Source organism: Abramis brama, assembly GCF_963993115.1.
Source record: "Abramis brama genome assembly, chromosome: 6".
Classification (NCBI taxonomy): domain Eukaryota; kingdom Metazoa; phylum Chordata; class Actinopteri; order Cypriniformes; family Leuciscidae; genus Abramis; species Abramis brama.
In genome coordinates this window covers 44673730-44697477 of record NC_139968.1, presented here as the reverse complement: position 1 = coordinate 44697477, position 23748 = coordinate 44673730, and the positions used below count along the sequence as shown (strand labels likewise).

The 23748-nt window shown below is 37.3% G+C and overlaps 1 protein-coding gene across 4 annotated transcripts; it reads left to right on the top strand.

Moving 5' to 3' along the window:
* The first annotated feature begins 147 nt into the window (after positions 1–147).
* Positions 148–22348, top strand: LOC311085295 (uncharacterized protein). Of its 4 annotated transcripts, none has more exons than XM_084117732.1 (9): positions 148–889; positions 1899–2091; positions 6809–8133; positions 8616–8707; positions 9071–11608; positions 12137–12184; positions 12631–12776; positions 16404–17102; positions 17386–22348. In XM_084117732.1, exons 7-9 carry the CDS (start codon positions 12743–12745, stop codon positions 18003–18005), a joined length of 1353 nt encoding a protein of 450 aa, XP_083973858.1. In that variant the 5' UTR covers positions 148–889; positions 1899–2091; positions 6809–8133; positions 8616–8707; positions 9071–11608; positions 12137–12184; positions 12631–12742; the 3' UTR covers positions 18006–22348. The 4 variants fall into 4 exon arrangements, with proteins under 4 accessions (XP_083973858.1, XP_083973859.1, XP_083973860.1 ...); XM_084117733.1 differs by having other exon boundaries at positions 9071–11775; XM_084117734.1 differs by having other exon boundaries at positions 197–837.
* The last annotated feature ends 1400 nt before the right edge of the window (positions 22349–23748 follow it).

The window sequence follows — 23748 nt, the reverse complement described above, 5'->3', positions numbered from 1 at the left end:
GGGAATAAGACTGTCTGTCTTCATCAGTAACTATTTTACCCTTATATTTTGGTTTACATGTTTTATTCTACAGATGTTCTGCCGTTTTAAACAGTATTTCGCGCGTTTTTGGTAAATCTACCATTGCTATCGTCTCGCGCTGATGACGACATCACCAGCGCGCGCTCCTCCTTCAGTTCAGTCAGTGTGGAGCGAGTCTTCAGAGGTGAGCAGTTCTCGATAGTTCGTTGATAAGACCGTTTGTTAATGCAACATTTACGACTGGTTTTCACCCAGGGGGGGTAATCGAACTCTCGAATAGCGTACCACCCCCGGGGACCGCCATTGGCTAAGCCATCACCTGCTGTTAGCATTCCATTGACTTCCATTCATTTTGGCGTCACTTTGACAGCGAATAACTTTACACATGAGACGTTTAAAGACTCCATTAGTCCATTGTTTATTTCTAAAGAAACACGACAATGTATAAAAGGCTCCATTACCTTGTATCGTACGTTATGGCCCCGTAGAAGCAGTTTTTGTAAAAGTAGGCTAACGATTGCGTCATAACCACGCGACTCTCTGGAAATGACCGAATGGACAGGAGGAGAAGCTCGCAGTCAATCGGGGGGACGTGGAGGCATAAAATCAAGGGAGAAGCCCATAGACAGTCATAAAGCTGCTCCTACTCCTAGCTCATGGACAGCTCCTACTCACACTCTCCGTCTCTGCAAGATTCGGAAGGGAATGATTCAGATTTCTCTTGGCACAGCTACTAGAAGACAGACGGGTTGCTCACGTCACATTCACGTCGTCAAGCTCAGTTTGAGTCTGCGCAGTGCGCTCAGCCATCAGGAAGTGAGTGCTTCTAGTTTGCTTATTTGCCCGTTTCTCTTCATATACAAAAAAGGTAAGAAATTAGCAATCTACTTTGTTATGAATGCGGTTTTAGGAACTATATTTAGATTCATATGGACAAGTTACTGGTTAATGGGTCTCATTACACTGTTGTTGTTTCGTTCAAACATATGAACCATGGCAAGCAGACTTTGGGATGAAATGAGAACTAAAACAAGCCCACTGCTTGAGACGCCACTCTTGCATGCACTTTTAGATAGGTGAGCAAATGTAGATAAAACAAATCAATGATATATATAGTGCAACATGATGAAATGTTAGAATATGATCAGTATGTTATTCTAATGTTGATCTAGCTCTCATACAGCCCACAAACTATGAAGGTAAAATGATGTCATAAAAAACTGCATGCGCAGGGCAAGATTTGTGAAAGTATACATAAGATTGCAGGCGTAAATTAAATTTGCATGCGCAAGAGAAGATTTGTAAAGGTGTAAATCGCCTTTCAAGTGTAGGAAAAAAATATTTGCAGCATTTTACTGTTATTCGTAAGTGTAATTCATGTATTGTGAAACTGCAGCTTCACTAACGCAAAATAAATAGGATTTGGATTCTTCTGACTTCCATTTTTTCGCGCTTACACTTTTGGCGAAATAAATACGTTTCATAACAGCATTTATTTAATTAATCTGTGATAAACCATGTGTCAAATAAAACCAAAACAAGTTAAGTTAAATTCAGTCTGTGCATTATTTTTTCATTTAAATTTACACATTTATTTTTCTAAGTTTGTTCTCTCATTTTTATTTATTTATTCATACATTTATATTTGACATCTGTTAATTGTTGTACCCTCTTTTCTGTCTATAACATTTGTTAATGAGAGGTAAGATAAATGTAGGAATAAAGTATGTGGATTATATTCCTAGAAATAAAAAAGTATAAAACCTTTTATTTACTTAAAAGTTACTTTACTAGATGGATAGATGAACATAAATACTTAAATATTTTTAATACTATAGTATAAAAACAAAACTCTGATTTATTCTTGATTTTGACAGATCTCCTCCTCCTCCTTCAGTGAAGCTAAACTGCACTGCAATTCACCAATAATATTCCCATCAGCTACCAGTGAAGACGAGCATCAAACCATCAGGAAGAGCTGAAATCTGCAAAGACAGAGTTTATTGAAGGACAGTGAGAACATGAGAGATCCAGAACACTGCAGAATGAAACACACTGAAGAACAAAGAGGTTGGTGTTTATTCCTGATTCTTCATTAGTGAGGCTGAAGAACATTAAGGTTATAAAGCAGTTCATCAGATTTAGTGTTTGTAGTAGAAGGACAAAACATTTTCTACAGTCATGTGAAAAAGAAGTTACACCTTTTGAAATCTATGGTTTTACATATCGGTATATAAAAAAAATTAGGTAGGTCATTATTTAACAAAAACTAGGCCAACATGGAGAAGCCATGAGTGAAAAACTTATGGCGCTTTTCCATTACCAGTACCAGCTCAGCTCGACTCGACTCGACTCGCCTTGGCTCGTCTCGCTTTTCACTCCGTTTTCCATTGCAGATAGTACCTCCACAATAGTACCTGGTCGTCATAGCGACGCCGCAGGAAACTGCCGTGACTTAATCTTTTACGCGAGACACACCCGCTACCCACACACACAGGACAATGGAGGAAATCGAGTGTATGCTGTTTTTGGATGTTTTTGTTTTTGTTTTTGCTGTTTTTTTATTCAGGATACTCCGTCTGGCGCGTACAATGATGACGCAATGAATAGTGACGATTCTCTCTGACCAATCAGCAGTCTGCCGTGTTTTCACGTCACATTTTAGTATCGCCTCAGCCCGCTTAGAACCTCGCCGGAGGTGATATGAAAAAAAGTACCTGGAAGCAGGTATGGTACAACTTTTACACAGTGGAAAACCAAACAGAGCCGAGCCGAGTCGAGCTGGTACTGTGTAGTGGAAAAGCGCCATTAGTACACCCTTACTGCTTCCCAGGGCTGGGACGATACACCTATCTCCCAATTCGATACTATCACGATACGTTGGTGCCGATACAATATGTATTGCGTTTATTATTATTATTATTATTATTATTTATTTATTTATTTAAGAATTGCAATTCGGTATTGCAATATAGTGCAATTTTTTAACACTAGACAAAAAATTTAAATCATACACTTATACAGACTGTATATGATGTTGTAAGATGAGTCATATTTTCAAAAACAATTCATCACATCTTTTTGACTTATTTTAGAAGCATCATACAGTACTACATTCTCTTAAATAAATGATTCAATAACAAATAAAAAAAATTATCAGAGTGGCGAAACAATTTAATCGATAAATGCGTTATTTTAAGTAGAGATGTTCCGATACCCTTTTTCCCTTCCTGATACCAATTCCGATACCGAGTACTAATCCGATACCTGGGTGTGTATCTATACAGCTGCAATTCATACTAGCCCTGTATGAATTGATAGAATTATTTTATAAAAGGTATTTTAGTTTTACAATAAAACTGTATAAAATTGTGCAACAAATAAATCTAGATGATGATACTGTATGAATAATAGGGGTGTAACGGTCCACAAAATTCACGGTTTGGTTCGATAAGATACACTGGTGTCACGGTTCGGTACGTTTTCAATACAGCAGAAAGAAAGAAATGCCAGAGAAATTTCCTTGATTTACTTTTTAAAAAAATTAAAACTAACATCATAAAGTATGATAATTTTTTACTTTGAGCAATGATGGAGCTATACTTGACATATAAAACAAAAACAGCTCCTTATAAAAAAATGAAATGTAATATTGTAGTAGTTATAAACAAAGGTTTATTTTATTTCAGATTAACATTTGAGGGCAGCAATTTTATTCATAATGTCAAAATAAAACCGACATAACGTTACTTGAAAGCACAATGTTTCTGGTTTCCACGTCAGCGCTGTTTGATCCGTTAATAACGGAGAACTGTGAATGCTTCTCACTAGATTTCGCAGCGATGTTATTAAGTTACTTCAGTGGCGAATTCAAATGCTTTACTGGATCTCTTAGCGCTGTGTAGTAACAGTGTAGCTTGATCAAGATCGGCTCGCGCTGCATTGTTCCAAACTGTTTAGTGGTCCGTGAAGCACAAAATAACAAGTAGCGCAGTTTTGTTGCAGAAGTATAATGAGGCCTTTAAGCAAAGCTAGCATGCATAACTAGGTATTGTTTAATAAAATGGTATCGGATCGGTACATGGGTAGATGTACTCGCAGATACCGATGCCAGAATTTTTATTGGTATCGGCGGCATTTCAGGTACTAGTATCAGAATCGGAACAACCCTAATTTTAAGCTGATTTACTCTATTTTGATCGCTATCGTAGACATCAGTGTTCATATTTGACCTTTAAACTTTTATCCAAGTACTTCTATGATAATTTGAGCTATCACTATCAAGACTGTTTGTGAAATGGTTTCATAACAACTCTCTCCGGGTCAGCGGCAGCGCCAACACGGCTTTGAATGTTGCGATATGATTTTGTCAAAGATTAATAGACAGACGAAATGAACGATCGTGTGGGTGTTTGAATGGAGATCACAGTCTTTTAAAGATTAATTGTGCAGCTCTATTGTCTTATCTCTCTCTCAGTATATGAGCAGCACGAGGGCTTTTCAGTGCGTTCAGTCTCACGTCTCTTCCACGCATCCACTTATATTATGTCACTCAACACTCAAAGATAATGACACATTTCATCCTCTGTTGGAATGAAAGTGGCTAAGTTCTGTCAACCTCATCTACAAGCAAGGACAAAAATAAAGCAATTGAATTTGAATTAATAACGGTAGCTAGGTGAGTCGATTTTTTTCTCTCCCAGCCCTACTGTTTCCATTGGAAATAAGAGGGTAAAAAGCAGTTAGGCCCTGCTAATCAAATGCTTTTGATTAATTAATCATCAGCCAGCGTGACCAACTCTATAAAAACTGAATTTTTTGGTAGTCTGCTTGTCGGGAGGTTTGTGTTAAAACAATGCTAAAGACTAAAGACATCAGCAATTAGTCAATGACCTTAGAGAAGCAATTGTGTGTGCCCATCAATCTAGGAAGGGTTACAATACCATTTCTAAACAATTTAAAGTCCATCGTTAGCAGGTTAAAGTTCATAACAGTATAATAAGAAAAAGACTTGGCTTAAATATCTTTGGAAGGGTTGCTGCCAGGAGAAAGCCTCTTGTCTCTAAAAAGATGCACAGCTTTGGTTTGCAAAGTTGCATCTGAACAAACCACAAGACTCCTGGAACAATGTCCTTTGGACAGACTAGACCAGAGTGAGTCGACCATGAACCAAAGTATTCTAGAGTCTAAATGATAAATTAGCCCTGAAATGGTTCTATTTCTATTTGAAAGATAGGACTTTTTCAGTCAAGTTTAGGGGATTGTTCTTCTACTGTTGCCCTTCTTGTGTGTGGGGGGTTCCTCAGGGTTCTATCTTGGGACCAATTTTATTTTCCCTTTATATTTTCCCATCATAATCTAGAAAGAGTTTAAATTATGTCACTTCCTGGATGTCACAATTTTAAAAAACACTGTTTTTAAAAATGAGGAAATGGAATGAAAGGAAATTGTTGTAAAATTATTTAAAAATATATATTTTTATGAGTGAAAAATGGGCAGCTAATCAATAACTTTTTTTTTTTATTATTCATATAGCACAATAAAAGCAACAGTAGTTGGCCATTATACTGTACAACAGGATAAATATCTAAAAACAGGAAAAAAATTGGCATGAGCAGTCTCCATGGGTCACTTGACAAGAAAATTGTCCGAGCCACTTGAAATTTCAAGATTTTTAATTTTTCAAGATGGCCGACACCTTAGTGGAGAAGTTAAGTGATATAGTGGTTTATTTGGTGATACAAGCATGAAAATTGGCATGAGCAGTCTCTGATGGTCACTAAACAATAAGCCACCCACAGCTACTAGAAATTTCAAGATGGCGGCCATTTTTCAAGATGTCCACCACCTTAGTGGAGCAATTAGGCTCATGGCAATTTTCATGCTTGTATCACCAACTAAATGATTTCTTAAGCCTAATTGCTCCACTAAGGTGGTGGCCATCTTGTAAAATGGCCGCCATCTTGAAATTTCAAGTAGCTGTAGGTGGCTTATTGTCAAGTGACCCACAGAGACTGCTCATGCCGATTTCCATGCTTGTATCACCAAATAAACCACTATATCACTTAACTGCTCCACTAAGGTGTCGGCCATCTTGAAAAATGGCCGCCATCTTGAAATTTCAAGTGGCTCGGACATTTTTCTTGTCAAGTGACCCATGGAGACTGCTCATGCCAATTTTCACGCTTGTATCATAAACTGAACGATTCTGCCAAACATTAGCACTTAGCCGCTTATGGGGTTCCTCAGGGTTCTATCTTTGGACCAATTTTATTTTCCCTTTATATCCCCCTTTTGTGCATGAATGTTTGAAACATCAACAGATTCAGACCCTTATCATCAGACCCTTATATTCAAAAGCATTTGACGGTCATAAACAATCAAAGAAAAAAACATTCTGAGAGAAAAAAGGGAATAAAAAACAAATAAACAGGTCAAGGAGCAGATGACCAGCTAAGCACACCTGCACCATCTTTCCTAGCTAACTTCTACATTTAAGTTTAGTAAAATAAATGTAATATCCATCTGATAGACTGTCAGAGCTGTAGCATTATTGTATAGCTTTTTAATGGTAATATTATGTTAGATAATTGTGGAGTTGATCAAATATTTAATGGTTCTCACTACAGAGACATGGGATTTGTGTTTTAAAAGTAATATAAATAGAAGATCAGTATACCTTGTTCCTGGAAACAGATTTATAAAAAATGCATCAAATGATCATAATTTTGTGTAGCTGTTTATGGTTTGTTTAATTAAAGTGTAATTTTTTTAACTTTCGTTTCAGATGTGATACTGAAAAATGAGGAGAGTGAAGAGGAGGAGAAATATCATGTCAAAACAGAAGAAAAAACTTGCCCACAGACTGAGAGTATTCCTTCACTGAAAAGAAGAGACAAGAAATGTTTCACTTGCCGTCAGTGCGGAAAGAGTTACACACACAAACAGAGTCTCAAGGTTCACATGAGGATCCACACTGGAGAGAGACCGTTCACATGTGATCAGTGTGAGAAGAGTTTCACACGCAAACATCATTTCACTGTTCACATGAGGATCCACACTAGAAAGGATCTGTTCACATGTGTTCAGTGTGGAAAGTGTTTCACACGCAAACATAATTTCACGGTTCACATGAGGATCCACACTGGAGAGAAACCGTTCACATGTGATCAGTGCGGGAAGAGTTTCGCACACAAACATCATTTCAAGGTTCACATGAGGATCCACACTGGAGAGAGACCCTTCACATGTGATCAGTGCGGGAAGTGTTTTGCACAACAAGGAAACCTTAAGAATCACATGAAGATCCACACTGGAGAGAAACTGCACGACTAGTAGGAATCATAAACAGTATGGCTTGGACGATACACCTATCTCCCGATTTGATATTATCACGATACTTGGGTGCCGATACAATATGTATTGCGATTTTTATTTTTATTTTAATTTTTTTAGGATCGCGATTCTACAAGTATTGCGAATCCATATTGCGATATTTTTTGTTTTTAATTAAAAAAAAATAATAATTACACTAGACCATTGGAAAAAGTAGTCCCTGTAAAGGCAATTCTAAAACATATTACAAAGACTGTGAACTGTGAAGTGCTGAACTGTGGAGTTAGACCGTTAAACAGTTTTTCACCGTTGCAGTGTTCCGGATTTTTTGGGCGGGGCTAAAACGGGGGATCGATGACGCACTGGAGCCCCTGACGCTGGCCCCTCCTCTAACAATATAAATAAAACACATTCACATCAGTTCGCCGCTCAATCGCAAGTTACTGTTAGTTAGTTCAGCTTGCTAGCTAGCTATGCCTTTGTCACGGAAATGCGTACTACCTGGATGCGATCATGTACAAAACAATTCGGTGTCCTTATTTAAATTTCCGAACAACGATCACATCAAGAAGAGGTGGATTAATTTTGTGAAGAGCCACCTTGATGGAGAGCTGAGGACCACTGCCAAAACCCGCCTCTGTAGTGATCATTTTACACGGGATATAGTTTTATAAACTTTCGTCGGAGACAACTGGGTATCCGCTGATAATCCGCTGTTACTGGTGAATGGGGCCGACAACTAGTGCCATCATTGGCAGTGCGTGCCCACCAATGAGTGTAAGTTGCCTTTTGTGCTTATGTTATAAATTAATTATAGTAGGTAGTCCAGACTCGAACATGTATGGCTTTGTAAAACCAATTAAGCTGCTAGGAGCATCCATTACAGCTTTAGCAGTGACTGGGTGTGGTTTCAGCGCAGGACACGCCCCCAGCGTTTGAGAGCAGAGACTAATGCTCATTTTTTCAAGATTTTGATAGCTTATTTTATGTACTTGCCAGCTTTTTTATCATTCAAATTTGGCTGGGTGGCTAATAACACATTTTTCTGTGGTGTTTACAAACTCAGAAGACATACTTCATTTTGACTTTACAGGGACTTTAAATCATACACTTATACAGACTGTAGGCTACGTGATGTATAAGAAAAGTCATACTAACAAATTTACGAATGACTTATTTCAGAAGCATCATACAGGTCTACATTCTCTAATTTTTGGTGGAAACCAATTAGAACTTCTGTGATGGTTTATTTTTATCAGCTGGGCAGCCACAGCGAGCGACAGGACGAAGAAACATCATCTAAGTTTGTCACGGTGAATAAAGTTCATCTTCAAGACCAGCAGTTTCAACGGTGAGATTCACATCAACTCAAAGATGGACAATATCTAAACGTTTTATTCTTGATATAAATTATATCATTATGCTTTATTATGAGTTTCATTTTATGTTCAGTTTTCTTAAACTGCATATGTACTACTTGTTGTTTGTTCACACTTTTATGAAGTTACATTTATGATTATTTTTAACTTGTTCTTTGTTGTTTTTAAAACAACTAGTTATTCTTACAGTGTAGTTAGAAAACGCAGATGTAAGAAATACTGTCTCATATTGTCTATTGTGTGTAAGATATAATGTAGCTTTGCAACTGGCCTTCTTCACTTTTATTCCCTTTTGTTCAAACTGATAATCGTTTGTTTCACTCTTGTTTTCACAGTTTCCTCTATTAAATCCAGTCCCGCAGAAGCTCTTCGACTCTCAGTCCGGCTGAGGAGATTGTGTTCCCGCGGGAAAGTGACATCAATGCATAACCTCTATAAAGAGAGAAACGTGTCTAATTTTTTTTAATTTATTTTTTTATTTGCTTCAAGTATTAATAATTTTATCAAAAAAAAAACAAACATTCATTGTCCCGTTTTATTGTGTGCTGATTCTTCTTGCATCGAGAATAAATCATTTAATAATTTTCGTCATATCTTAAACCCATGAAATTACAGAAGCCGACAACGTAAAAAAAAACATTCTAGCATTTTGGCATTAAAGTCGAAATATTTTGGCATTAAAGTCGAAATATTTTGGCATTAAAGTCGAAATATTTTGGCATTAAAGTCGAAATATTTTGGCATTAAAGTCGAAATATTTCGGCATTAAAGTCGAAATATTATTTCGAGAATAAAGTCCAAAAATTATTTCGAGAATAAAGTCCAAATATTTCGAGATTGTAATGTCAAAACATTTCGACTTTATTCTCTAAATATTTCGACTTTATTCTCAAGAATAAAGTCGAAACATTGCGAGATTGTAATGTCGAAACATAGCGAGATTAAAGTCAAAATTACAAACGCAGCCTCATTGACGTAACGTGAAACACACTACAGCCCTCTGGGTCAAGAACACTCAACAGTAACCGCACTGTTTCCCTCTTCCCTGTAAATCCTTTCTGGATACATTTTAAGTGCATCATTCTGTATCCAATCATTTGGCCGGATCCCGTTATTTCCTCAGATATAAAGATGGCTACCTCTATCCAGTCTGAAAAGTGTTTTCCCTGTAAAGTCTATTCCGGCGCAGTATATTTTGCAACGTCCTAAGACAAATGGTAATGCCATGTTGGTAGATTAGCACCTGTAGAATTTCCTATTGTTGAAAGCCCAGATAAAAGTAAAAAGCTACTATTATGTTTAGATCCATGTCAGAAGCAGTTCGACTTCACGAGCGCAGGTCTTTACTAAAAAAAAAAATACGACTTTAATCTCGAAAAGTTTCGACTTTAATCTTGAAATATTTCAACTTTATTCTCTAAACATTTCGACTTTAATTTTGAAATATTTCGACTTTATTCTCGAAATATTTCGAATTTACTCATAGCTTCTTTTTTTCACAGATTTTTTATTTTTAATGTTGCGGTTCAGGGCTTCCGTATGAAATATTGTGTTTGGGGATTTTCATGGTTTATATTTCTCTATAAATGCCTAACATATTTCACCTCACACATGACAGAGGGAATGAGACGACTGTGTCTTCATCAGTAACTGTTTTACCCTTATTTCTGACAGGTTGTTTTATAGTTGTTTTGCTGTTTTAAACCATAATTGGCTCGTTTTTGATAATCTATCATTGGTCTTGTAAAATCCTTCATTCAAAAGTGCCACTCTTTTCGGTTTATTGTCCCCAGTGCAATTTTTAACAAACTGGGGGGGAATAAACTTTTTGCGATGTGATTTTGAGTGTATCTTGTTACCAGTTAAAGTTCCATCAGCAAGTGCTGCTCTATTGGAAACTAGTGTTCAAACATAACTCGCGCCTCACAACACTCCAGTTTGGGTTAATACATAATAGATAGGCAGAGTCTTTATATTTCAAGGAATGGAAATCTAAAGGGATGTGGGCTAATTTTAGCCTTTTTAGATTAATAAAGATTAGATTAAAAAAATTAGATTGTATTTTACAAATAATGTCATTCGAAATTTTATTTTACAGGCTTATTACCCCAACCCTATTAGATGGGAATATGTGCTTAAAGATTTGAATATGGTTAAAAAATAATAATAATTCTGAAGCTTAGGAGGTGAACTTAAAATTTTTAATAACATTTATCTTACCAATGAAGTTTTTAAGATTGAAAAACGTGCGTTTTATTGTGAATAAGTCAATTGTGAATAATTGCGTTTTATTAAACAAATGTTGAAATTTTAGAGCTTGTTTTCTTTTGTTGTGATGTGGTGCAACCCTTTTGGAGAGATGTCCAGAACTGGTAAAGGTCTATGGAGGTTTAACTCACACCCCTCACTGTGAAGTTCATTAGGTTTGGTATTTGTCTGGAAAACAAAAAGTTAGATTTTGTTATGTCTTGGAAAGTTTTTTATTCATAAATGTAAAACTAAACCCAATTTTAATCAGTAGATGAATGAGGTTAAACTCTTGTGCAAATCTTTACAATTGGTTAAAAACCAGAAAGGCCTTAAATTGATTTCTCTTTTGGATACATATAAATATATACATATATTATTAATTTTATTTTGTAGTTTTTTTAATTTGTGTTTGTTTTATTGTGATTTTTTTTTTTTTTTCTGTTTTTTTTTTTTAAGTAAATATGCTCAACCTAAGGCTGTACAATTGCTGTTATATTCAGAGATTTGATTATGTACTTTGTGTTGTGGAAACAAAAAAAATTAAATTTATCTCGTCTCGTGGTGATGATGTCATGACGACCGCGCGCTCCTCGTTCAGTCAGTGTGGACTGGAGTCTTGTGAGGTAAACAAATCACGATATGTCATAGTAAGACAGTTAAAGCAACATTTAAATGGTCATTTATAAAATGTTTTCTTTGGGTTCGGCGCTTTTTGTTTGTCTGCTAACTAAAACGATTTTTTTTTTAAAGAAGATTTTATGATTTGCCTATTTTCTCATCACATACATCGGTAAGATGTTAACGTTACTGATACTGAACTATACTTTTTTTGTTATGAATGCAGTTATTAGGAAATCGAACCATCGTTTAAGAAATAATAGTAATATTAGAACACTTTTATAGGCTTTCAGCAGATATTCTGACTCAAACAATCTGTTTCTAGCAGCAAATACTTATAATAAAGTGAGATGATCTGCTGATCCTGAATGGCTTGATGAATGAGTATTGATAGTCTATGGCTCATCACTATTATCAGAGCAGCTGAAAAGCCTCTTTATTTCATGTCAATAGATCCTGTTTTCTCCTCATTCATTATGCTGATGTCTTCAGATCTGTAAATTTCCACATTAAGCTCATTTTATTGTCAACAGATTTGAGCAAACGACACGATCAGCTATTGTGACATCTACAAGATATAGGTAAGTTTCATAACAGCATTTAATGAATCTGTGAAAAAACATTTTCCATATAAAAACAAGTAGTTTAGTCAAAATCAACTGGTGGGTTATTTGTTTCTTGCAAATTTGTATATTTAATGTTCTATGTTTATCTTGTCTTTTTTTATTTTTACAATATCTGTTAATTGTTGTACTCTCAGTTTTTTTCTATATATTTGCCTATATGTTAATGAGTATTTATTAACATATAGGCATATATTTACATATATTTATTTATATGTAAATAAATGTAGGAATAAAGTATGTGGATGAAATTCTTAGAAGTAAAACTATGAATAAGTATAAAACACTTTGCAATTAATTTACGTAAAGTTATTTTATTTTAGATAAATTTACATTTAATACTTAAAATGTGTGAATTAGAATAAAAACAAACTCAGTAAGTGATTTTTTCTTGATTTTGTCAGATCTGCTCCTCCTCCTTCATCAAAGCTCCTCCTCCTGCAGTGAAGCTCCTCCTCCTTCAGTGAAGCTTAATAAAATGTTGCATGGAAAATCGCAAATTTGAAAATCGCAGTCATGGAAACATTTGGATTTCTGTTGAATGAGAGAGGTACGTGAGCCCATACATTTAAGCTTTGTATTCTGCTTTGCAATCTGGTCACCCAATTTTCTAAGAATTTAACAATACTCCATTAGTTATTCCACTGGATTTATTTTCCCAAATCTTCACTCACGTCTCACCCATTTTCGCCATAAATGTTTCTTCCTATCGTTCGCTCTTAAGGGGTTAGTTCACGTGATGCTCAATTCTATGAACTGGACGCTTGATTGAGACAAAATCAGTCAATCGTGCCCCGCTAAACGCGTCTATCGCGCCGCAGGACCTCCAGACACGTCAATGTGTCTTTACATTGACTTAACATGGAAATCACTCGCCCCAGACGCTCAGGCCCGGGGTGGGTAATCGGGAGAATTCCCGGTGGGCCGCTTCACTTTTGGGCCGGTCGAGGATTTTTTTTTCTTCTTTTTTTTTCACATTTGTCACGTTAGTTACATTAGGCTACACTCGTTCCGCATTCTGACACCGCAGCACGCAGCCTCTGCATGGGTTGTACCATGTAAGGGAGTTCTCCCCTCCCCTCCCATAAAGTTGGTTGGGTCCATAGCCCATCATTTCCAAAACGTTTTCTCAGGTAGGCTACCGCGGCACCGCCGGCGCCTACCGATAGCTGGGCCTCAGGCCTCAAGCCTCACGCGTCAGGGAGGATGGATGGGAGGAAGAGGCCAGGAGGGGCTGAAAAAGCCAGGTTGAAAAAAAGAAAGGCACTGGAGGAGGATGCTGCCAAATGTGCCAAGCTTACAGATTTATTTTCAAGAGGACAAACACAAATGGCAACAGGTAAAGAGAGATAGGCCTAGTAATGATTAGCATTAGCAACGCTGCAACGTAATTATTCGGCTAATACCGTTGTAGCGTTGTCAACCTACTCACAAGCAAAATATAAAATTTAATTAAAATATTAGCCTTTTTGTATCACCCAATACATGGCGATTCATAGACTTTGCAAATATTATGCTATTTAATATTGATAACAAAATAACACCGTCACCTTTTGTTTAATCCCGGTCAAAAATTAATAAATACATTTTGGAATAGTGGAATATTTTTTGTTAATTTCTCATCTTATGTGAATTATTATTTAACCTTAACGTTATTTGTTGAACCATGGTATTAATAAAAACTAGGCTACACAATAGTAAGAGCTGAACAGTTGCTTCATTTATCCAATTTGGAAAAAGTGCTAATTTGGAATTCCACCATGGAAAAAGTGGGCCGGTTTTGGGCCTGAAACTCTCGGGCTGAAAAGTGGCCCCACTCCGGCCCTGGAGACGCTCAATTCATGTTCGGTGTGAACGCAGTATTAGAGTCCAGACTGGAAATCTATGGGGTTTTCTGCTCAGTCGATAACTCTTTAATCCTTCCTGAAAATATCCAGGAGGATTATTCATCAAAAAGACTGTTAAACCCAAGGACACCTTACTTCTACCCTCCTTGTTACCCTCTGGGTCGATGTACTAGGAGAAAAGTCTGGTTACGCGTAGGGGTGGGCGATATCTCGATATTTAAAATATATCGAGATAAATTTTTAAGCACGATATGGATTTTGACATATCGTATATATCGATATATTGTTTATATTTAATTCTGATTTCGCCACTTTGCTTGTTTGCCTTCGTAATTGCTGTGTGTGCCCCCGCCTCCTTGCTTTTGTTCCCCTTCCCCTCGCGTGTTGTCTCATTCAACATGGCGGCACCCGCAACCAAGCCGGAGGCTAGAACTCGTCTCAAAAAAAAGGACAACTGGCTCCATTATATGGAGATAAGGGGTGTAACGATACATGTATTCATATTGAACCGTTCGGTACGAGGCTTTCGGTTCGGTTTTCGGTACGCATTTTTCCTGCCAACTAAAATTTCGTTATTTCAAATGTAGGCAGGTCACGTGTGGCAAGCGCGCTCATAATGTAAGATACGCCGGCGCGACCACAACATTGCCCAGCATCAAATGGCAAACGTAATGCAAGCGGAACGAAACTGCTCGTTATTGTGTGGTTGATGGACCGTTTATCAGTTTGGACCAGTGCAGCGCGAGCCGATCTTGATCAAGTGACACTGTTACTACACAGCGCTAATAAGAGATCCAGTAAAGAAAGCATTTGAATTCGCCACAGAAGTAATAACATCGCTGCGAGATCTAGTGAGAAACATTCACATTTCTCCTATATTAACGGATCAAACAGCGCTGACGTGGAAACCAGGAAGAAACATTGTGCCATGAATGAACTATCCAGTGTCCACAGATCTGCAACATTCACCATGGATTTACTGTAGTAACACTAACTGCAGCCATGGAAGTTTGGCAGGAATAGTAGGCTATAATGCCTTCAAGTAACGTTACGTTGGTTTTATTTTGACATTATGAATACAATTGCTGCCCTCAAATGTTAATCTGAACTAAAATAAACCTTTGTTTATAACTACTACAATATTACATTTAATTTTTTCCAAGGAGCTGTTTTGTTTTACATGCTCCTAAGAAGAGTCAGTTATAGCGCCAGAATTGCTCAAAGTAAAAAAAAAAAAAATCATACTTTATGATGTTAGTTTTAATTATAAAAAAAGAAGAAAAAAAAATTAAATCAAGGAAATTTCTCTGGCATTTCTTTCTTTTTGCTGTATCGAAACCGTACCGAACCGAACCGTGACACAAGTGTATCGTATCGAACCGAACCCTGAATTTTGTGAACCGTTACACCCCTAATGGAGATACTTCGGTTTTAAGGCATCGGACGAACAGCAGACAGATGTCTACTGCCGTGAATGCCGAAAGTTGGTGCCAACCAAAGCTGCTAGCAAAAGAGTTACACAAACTTGTTTTTTTGGCTATTTGTTGATGGCTACAACAGAGTTAATGCAAAGATGAGCTTGAGTTGAGTTGCTTTATTTTTGAATGAAAAGGCAATATGTAGTATTTATTTTATTTTACAGTTAAATAATTATTTTTGTTAACAGGGATTTTTTTTAAATGTTGCAGAAGCACTTTGTTCCTACATGAACTGCCTACCACTTTGCACTTCAATAAAAAAGACTTTGTGGTATTTGGCATATTTGTTTTTGCAGTAGTTTTGGCGGGTTATTTTTCCTGTAAAGATATCGAGATATATATCGTATATAGAGATATAGCAAAATATATCGAGATATATTTTTTGCTCCATATCGCCCAGCCCTAGTTACGCGCATGATTTATGATGGATTATACGATTATATGATGGATTATTATTATTATACAGATAAGTCTATCCAGATAAGAACTTTTGCACTGCTTCTGTTGTTGATGTGTGACTTTTTCCTTCTATTTTGAAATGCTTCGACTCTGTGAGCTGGTATTATGTTCCTCATTTGTGAATTATACGCACTTTTGCATCTATTTCTTGTCTTACTGAGTATTTACTTACTTGTGGCAATTACTCTGGGTGTGAATACTAGGCGAAGTGTTACACCACTCACCGCTCAAAACTGAGTTTTTATTTAGTGCTAAATTATGCATGCTGACAAATCCTCTGATAATGACTTTAAATTGTCTTTTGGACGTAATTTCTCAGCCAAATTTGATTTTCAATGAATTATATTAAAAAAATTAACTGCTCGACAGCCCTACAAATTACTTTTATTTCAGACGTGATGCTGGAGAATGAGGAGAGTGAAGAGGAGGAGAAATATCATCTTGTCAAAACTGGAGAAAAAACTCACTCACAGATTGAAAGTATTTCTTTACTGAAAAGAAGAGACAAGAAATGTTTCACTTGCACTCAGTGTGGAAAGAGTTTCACACACAAACAGAGTCTCAAGGTTCACATGAGGATCCACACTGGAGAGAAACCATTTACATGTGATCAGTGTGGGAAGAGTTTCACACAACATGGAAACCTTAAGTCTCACATGATCATCCACACTGGAGAGAAACTGCACGAATGTGATCAATGTGGTAAAACGTTTTTGAGGGCTTCAGGCCTGAAGAAACACCTCACAGTTCATTCACAGGAGAAACCACATTCATGTTCTTTGTGTGGAAAGAGTTTTTCACATCTGCAGAATTTAAAAGTTCATCAGAAAATACACACTGGTGAAAAAGTTCATGTGTGCTTTGAGTGTGGGAAGAGATTTATTACAACTGCATGTTTGAAACGGCACCAGAGGATCCACACTGGAGAGAAACCTTACAAGTGTTCACACTGCGACAAGAGATTCAAAGATTCAGGATCCCTGAAAACACACGAGAGGATCCACACTGGAGAGAAACCGTATCACTGCACTGCATGTGGGAAGAGCTTCAGTCAAGCATCTACTCTACACAGTCACACAAAAAACAATCACTGTAAGTAGACCATCTTCAGATCCAGCACTTTCAAGTGTGAAACTGCATCCTCACTTAACTTGATACAATAGTACTGTTGAGCAATAAAATCTCTTCAACATAAGGGTACGTTTACGACAATGATGTACTAAAATGTAAGTGTCTTTGTGTGTACAGGTGACAATGTTCTAAAAAAACGATCCTGTCGTTAAAATGATTTGTGTAGCTGTTCTCTACTTTCATTTTACATTTCTCTCTGATTTATGATTTATTTAAAATGCAACTCTTTTACTTTTCATTTCAGGCCTGATTCTGAAGAATGAGGAGAGTGAAGAGGAAGAGAAACATCATGTCAAAACTGAAGAAAAACCTCACTCACAGACTGAAAGTATTTCTTTACTGAAAAGAAGAGACAAGAAATGTTTCACTTGCACTCAGTGTGGAAAGCGTTTCACACACAAACCGAATCTCAAGGTTCACATGAGGATCCACACTGGAGAGAAACCATTCACATGTGATCAGTGTGGGAAAACATTTTTTAGAGCTTCAGGCCTGAAGAGCCACATGTTAGTTCATTCACAGGAGAAACCACATTCATGTTCTTTGTGTGGAAAGAGTTTTTCACAACTGCACAATTTAAAAGTACATCAGAAAATACACACTGGTGAAAAAGTTCATGTGTGCTTTGAGTGTGGGAAGAATTTTATTAGAGCTGCATGTTTGAAACGGCACCAGAGGATCCACACTGGAGAGAAACCTTACAAGTGTTCACACTGCGACAAGAGATTCCGTCGGTCAGGAACCTTGAAATCACACGAGAGGATCCACACTGGAGAGAAACCGTATCACTGCACTGCATGTGGGAAGAGCTTCACTCATTCATCTGCTCTACGCAGGCATACGAAAAACAATCACAGGAAATAGATCATCCTCAGATCCAGCACTTTCAAGTGTGAAACTGCATCCTCATCAAACGTGACACAGCAGAGCAATAAAATATTTTCAATATTGAGGGTACATTTAGAAGACAACAATGCACTAAAATCAGAAATAAAGAAATGTGCAAATTTAGCTTTTGTTCATTGAGATGACAATGTTGTCAAAATGATCCCAGTTCACTCTGTGAAAGCGCCTAAAAACGCTGTATTCTGCTGCCAGGCCAGTAGTTGGCGATGTCACTTTGTAAAGAAACACTACGCACCTATAGATTGAACAGGTAATACACATTTACGTTTTTGTAGTTTACACTGTGACAATAACGGTATTATTTTCAAAAACTTGCACTTTGAAACCCGTTTAAAAAATGGACGCTTTCAGGCCAAAACAACAAAAATACTTTCCGTTCTTAGTTGAAACGGTATCGTCTCTGTAACGACCCCTAAATCTGTCCTAACCAGCCTCAGCGATCGACAGGACAAAGAAACATCATTTAACTTTGTCACAGTGAATAAAGATAATCTTCATGGTTGCTTTCACACTGGTCTCGTTTGCTGCGGTTCGAACCCGGGCGCGTTTGTTCCCGATTCCCCCGCAGCGTAGGTCTGGTTTCACACGCAACTTGATTCTATCAAACCCTGGTGCGTTTGCGTGCATCTTACGTCATCACAAATGTGCACGGCGCATTATAAAAAACAACGCGGGTCAACATATTGTGTTTTTTATTAATTCGGTGCTATTATGCGCAGCTGAGTAAACAACGCAGGTGTACTGTGTGTGTGTGTGTGTGTCTCGAATAAGGTGGCTTTCAACTGCTTGCAAACGGACTATCATTAATCAACACTATCATCCCTTACATGTGTTTTATTTAACTAAATACTTCATGATCAGCTAAAACGCATGCGAAGGATACTTTACTTCCTGAACACGTGCGCACCCGAGTCACTGTTGCTTTCACATTCACGCGAACCGCGGCACGGTTCAGGAGCAACCGAACTCAGAGCGCCTCCTCCAGGGAGTCTCGGGTTCGGTACCCCAGTGCGCACCACGGCCCACATGACAGCGTTCACATTAGCGATTTTTCATGTGAACCGCACCCCGTTCCGAACTAAACTGCCAGTGTGAGAGCGCCCTATGGGCGTTTTCACACCTGAGAGTCCGCAACAAGGTCCGAACCAAAGTTGATGTTTTGATACATTGTATACATTCGGTTCGTTTTGGTTTGGTTCATAGGCGTAATTTGCGGGTGGGACGGGTGGGACATGTCCCCACCACTATATTCTAAAGTCGATATTGTCCCCACCACTTTTGAAACATCTCGCGGCACGAATGTACCAATACAAATAAACAAAACATCTCCAGTTAACTAGCAGAACATTCATTTTGTTCGTTTGTTAAATAAGAGGCGATCTAGCGCTGAAATGTGTTGTTTTTTAAATCAACTGATCAAAGTGCTCGTTGCCGCTGCGATCAGTGGCGCGGATACTATGTTTGTTTCTGGCTCGCGCACAGCCTTCACTCGGACGCGTGCTTCAATCCGTTGTGGAGAGACTCTCTGTTCGTTCCGATGAAATTAGAAAACAAAAAGCACACAAAGTGTCCCTGCCTGATATACAACCACTGAAAAACATAATCGGTTTTGATGAGAAAAAAAAAAAAAAAAAACTATAAGAGTGCGGTTTAGAACCCAGAACCTCGGACATGCTTGGCAAAAGTTCTACCCCCGGACCACTTAAATACACGTAAATTAGTCGGATCAACATATAATAGGCCTCATTGAACGACCACTTAAACCCAATCAATGTACTATTTAAATCGATTGCTGGACATTGTAATGTTATTGTACATCTGTTTTATGATTAAGCATTGTGTTACCCCCCCCCACCTGTCCCACCCACTTTTTAAAACAAAGTTACGCCACTGGTATGGTTTCACATTGCAATTATGTGAGCGCACTAAAGAACTTTACATGACATGCTTGCGTCCTGTCGTCATCATCCATAGCCCCTTTCACACAGAGATTACGGAAAATACACGGATAAAGTGACCCGGGATTTGACCCGGGTTCGTTTGATTTTGGTTCATTCACACTGCCAGTGATTTTCCGGAATCAGAGTGCGTTCACACACAACCCGTAAAAATCCCGTAAAGACACGTGACATCGATGTGACTTGTAAAGTTGTAATCTCTTAAGTTTGCTTATGAGCTGCGATCTCTCTCGAGAAACCACGCTTGTGGATTTTTTTTCTCTGATTCGATCATAAACTAACGCATTACGTACCGTTTCACAGCTGGAGAATGATCCCGGCTTCAGCGTCATCACTACGACACGGCATTATTACGGCTTTTGTTCACACAGTGCACTTTCCGGGACTGAACACGCCAATGTTACTAGGTCCACAACCCAGCATCAATCCCGGGTAATGTTTGCGTTCACACACAAGGCGTTCTGGCAATTTCCCGGCAATTTGCCGGGATCATCGCGCTGTGTGAAAGGGGCTTATGTGGGCTGCATCTTGACACTGATTGGTTTGTAAACGGACGTGCGTCTGACGTCAGCGTGTTGTCAATTCGGCGGGTAACTTTTACAGGAATGAATGAACAGACGCATATCGTTGCCACTATTCTGTTATTATTACGGCATGACTCCCTGCAGCTCCAGCTATACTCAAGGCTAGTTCAAATTCGCCAAATGGACGTCCTCGTTGTGCGAACATTTGATCGTCGCCGACAGGAAAGGCGGAGAAGACTGTAAGCAATCCTCCGGGAATCACCGGAACTTCCTGTAAATGGTCTGAAACTCCGAGCCATACAGAAAATGCATTCACACTAGAAATGAACCAAACCTTTATTCAGTTTAATCCAGACCGATACTGACCAAATTCGTCCTAGCGGCTTTATTCCCTGCTGTCGTTTCCGCCGGTTTCAAAACATGTCTCTGTTATATTGTCATTTTCCACTTTGCAACAACACAACCTTGTTCCTGCAGAGATGTTTCCTATAACAACGTCTGACGTTTACATTTTACACAGTGTGAGAAAGTCACATAAGCCACTTGACGTGACCAAAGCAGTCCGACTGAGACAGATTTCCCAAAATGCGATTTGAATAGGATTTCAAATCACACATTTAAAGTAGCTTGAAATGGATTTGTTAAAATCAAATTTCATGCGTGTTTTAAAAAAAAAAAAAAAAAAAGTTTTTTTACACACTTAATGTGATCTGAAATGCACAAAAATCGGATTTGGACTGACAGTCTGAAAGCAGCCTAAATGTTTTGTTCTTGTATATCATTTTACATATTTTTGAATAACTGAAACAGAAAAGGAAAAACACAACCCTAAAATGGCGCAGTAACATAGTTCAGCATGTGCGACACCAAATAATAACTGCAAATCCACCTTTCTCAGCCTGGATCCAGTTGTTTCTGTGAATTGCAACGACTCATTTGTTTCTCTGTTCTGTAGCTTACAGCAGTCTGTTAAAATATACCTCAGATTTCTTCTAAAATCTATTTTGTACAATCAATCTTAAAGCTCTTTCCCATTTTAGATGCGTTTTATGTTTTTTCGTGGCATTCACGCTGAAAATGAATACAATTTGGCTTGGATCCTGATAATTTCTACTTGTCTAAATGAAAATTTCCCAACATAATAAAAAGTTAATGAAAGTAAAATTATTATTATTATTACTTTCTTTGGAATAATACATATCAAAATTATTTAATTTATTCATAACATTTGTTTTCCTTTCCACATCCACCCCAAAATCTTTGCGTATAGGCCTATACAATTACAAAACAGATGGATAGTAGATCTTTTTTAGATAATAGATCGATTTTTCTATTGAACAAAAATTACATGAATAATCAATTTCTAAATTAAACCTCTCTAACACACTTTTAGCTGTATATATACTTTGTACAATTTGTATGTAATGTAACCACTTTTATTTTATTATTTAAACAGTATGCTTCGCAAACACACCAAGTTTATTACAGTTTATATTTCTAAATGCACTGGACCACAGTTTAGCTTTTATGATTCCATCTTATAATCCTAATATGTTTATTAGTACAATTGTATTTCAGAATATCAATGTCTGTCAATGCTGTATTTAACATATATTGCCTCAGAAAAATCCCTTCCATAAGTTCTTACAAAATGTATGGCATCAAATACAAAAAATACATTCAAATACTCTTTCGGTGTAACTGGAAACCCAAATTTATCCAAAAATTCACTATATAATCAATTACATTTGAGTTTAAACGTTGTCTATATATATATATATATATATATATATATATATATATATATATATATATATATACATACAAACTTTGAAATAATATAATATCTGCTGCTGTTGATTTCGCCTTGCGGTGATGACGTCATCTCGCGCGCGCTCCGTCAGTGTCGAGACTTCTGAGGTAAACTGTTCACGCTATTTCACGTAATCCTAAATACTCTTTACACAGTTTAAATATCATTTTATGGCGACATTTCCTGATGGTTTTCATCGGGTTCGTCACTATTTGTGTCTGCAGACTAAAACACTGTAAGAAGAAGTTTTTATAGGCCTATGTTTTTCTCTTCACACACAAAACGGTAGGATGCTATCGAAGTGCGAAGTAAGTGTTATGAACGAAGTTATTAGGATATTACTATAATTCTATTTATATAGACAAATTACAATAGTTGATAAAGATGGGTGTCATATACTGTCTCTCTTTTGTATTTATAGGCTTTTTAGCAGATATTCACAATCTGTTTTTAGCAGCAAATACTTAAAGTGAGATGATCTGCTGATCCTGAATGGCTTGTTGAATGAGTATTGATAGTCTATGGCTCATCACTATTATCAGAGCAGCTGAAAAGCCTCTTTATTTCATGTCAATAGATCCTGTTTCTCCTCATTCATTATGCTGATGTCTTCAGATCTGTAAATTCACACATTAAGCTCATTTTATTGTCAACAGATTTGAGCAAACGACACGATCAGCTATTGTGACATCTGCAAGATATAGGTAAGTTTCATAAGAGCATTTAACTTAATGAATCTGTGAAAAACCATGCCCCATATAAAAACAAGTAGTTTAGTCAAAATCAACTGGTGGGTTATTTGTTTCTAGCAAATTTCATTTTCTATGTTTATCTTGTCTTTTTATTTTTACATTGTTTATATCTGTTAATTGTTGTACTCTCTGTTTCTTTCTATATATTTGCCTATATGTTAATGAGAGGTAAGATCAATGTAGGAATAAAGTATGTGGATGAAATTCTTAGAAGTAAAAATGTGAATAAGTATAAAACACTTTGCAATTAATTTACGTAAAAGTTATTTTACTTTAGATAGATTTACATTTAATACTTAAAATGTGTGAATTAGAATAAAAACATAAACCCAGTAAGTGATTTCTTCTTGATTTTGTCAGATCTGCTCCTCCTCCTTCAGTGAAGCTCCTCCTCCTCCAGTGAAGCTCCTCCTCCTTCAGTAAAGCTCCTCCCACTGCAATTCACCAATAAATGCTGGAATATTCCCATCAGCTACAAGTGAAGACGAGCATCAAACCATCAGGAAGAGCTGAAATCTGCAGAGACAGAGTTTATTGGAGGACAGTGAGAACATGAGAGATCCAGAACACTGCAGAATGAAACACACTGAAGAACAAAGAGGTTGGTGTTTATTCCTGATTCTTCATTAGTGAGGCTGAAGAACATTAAGGTTA

Excerpts from the sequence above, each read along its gene's own strand:
- LOC311085295 (XM_084117731.1), top strand. The coding sequence starts at position 13,433 with ATGGATGGGAGGAAGAGGCCAGGAGGGGCTGAAAAAGCCAGGTTGAAA. Across the intron at positions 13,566-16,403 it reads ACAAACACAAATGGCAACAG|ACGTGATGCTGGAGAATGAG; the intron begins GTAAAGAGAGAT and ends CTTTTATTTCAG. Across the intron at positions 17,103-17,385 it reads TCACACAAAAAACAATCACT|GCCTGATTCTGAAGAATGAG; the intron begins GTAAGTAGACCA and ends TTTTCATTTCAG.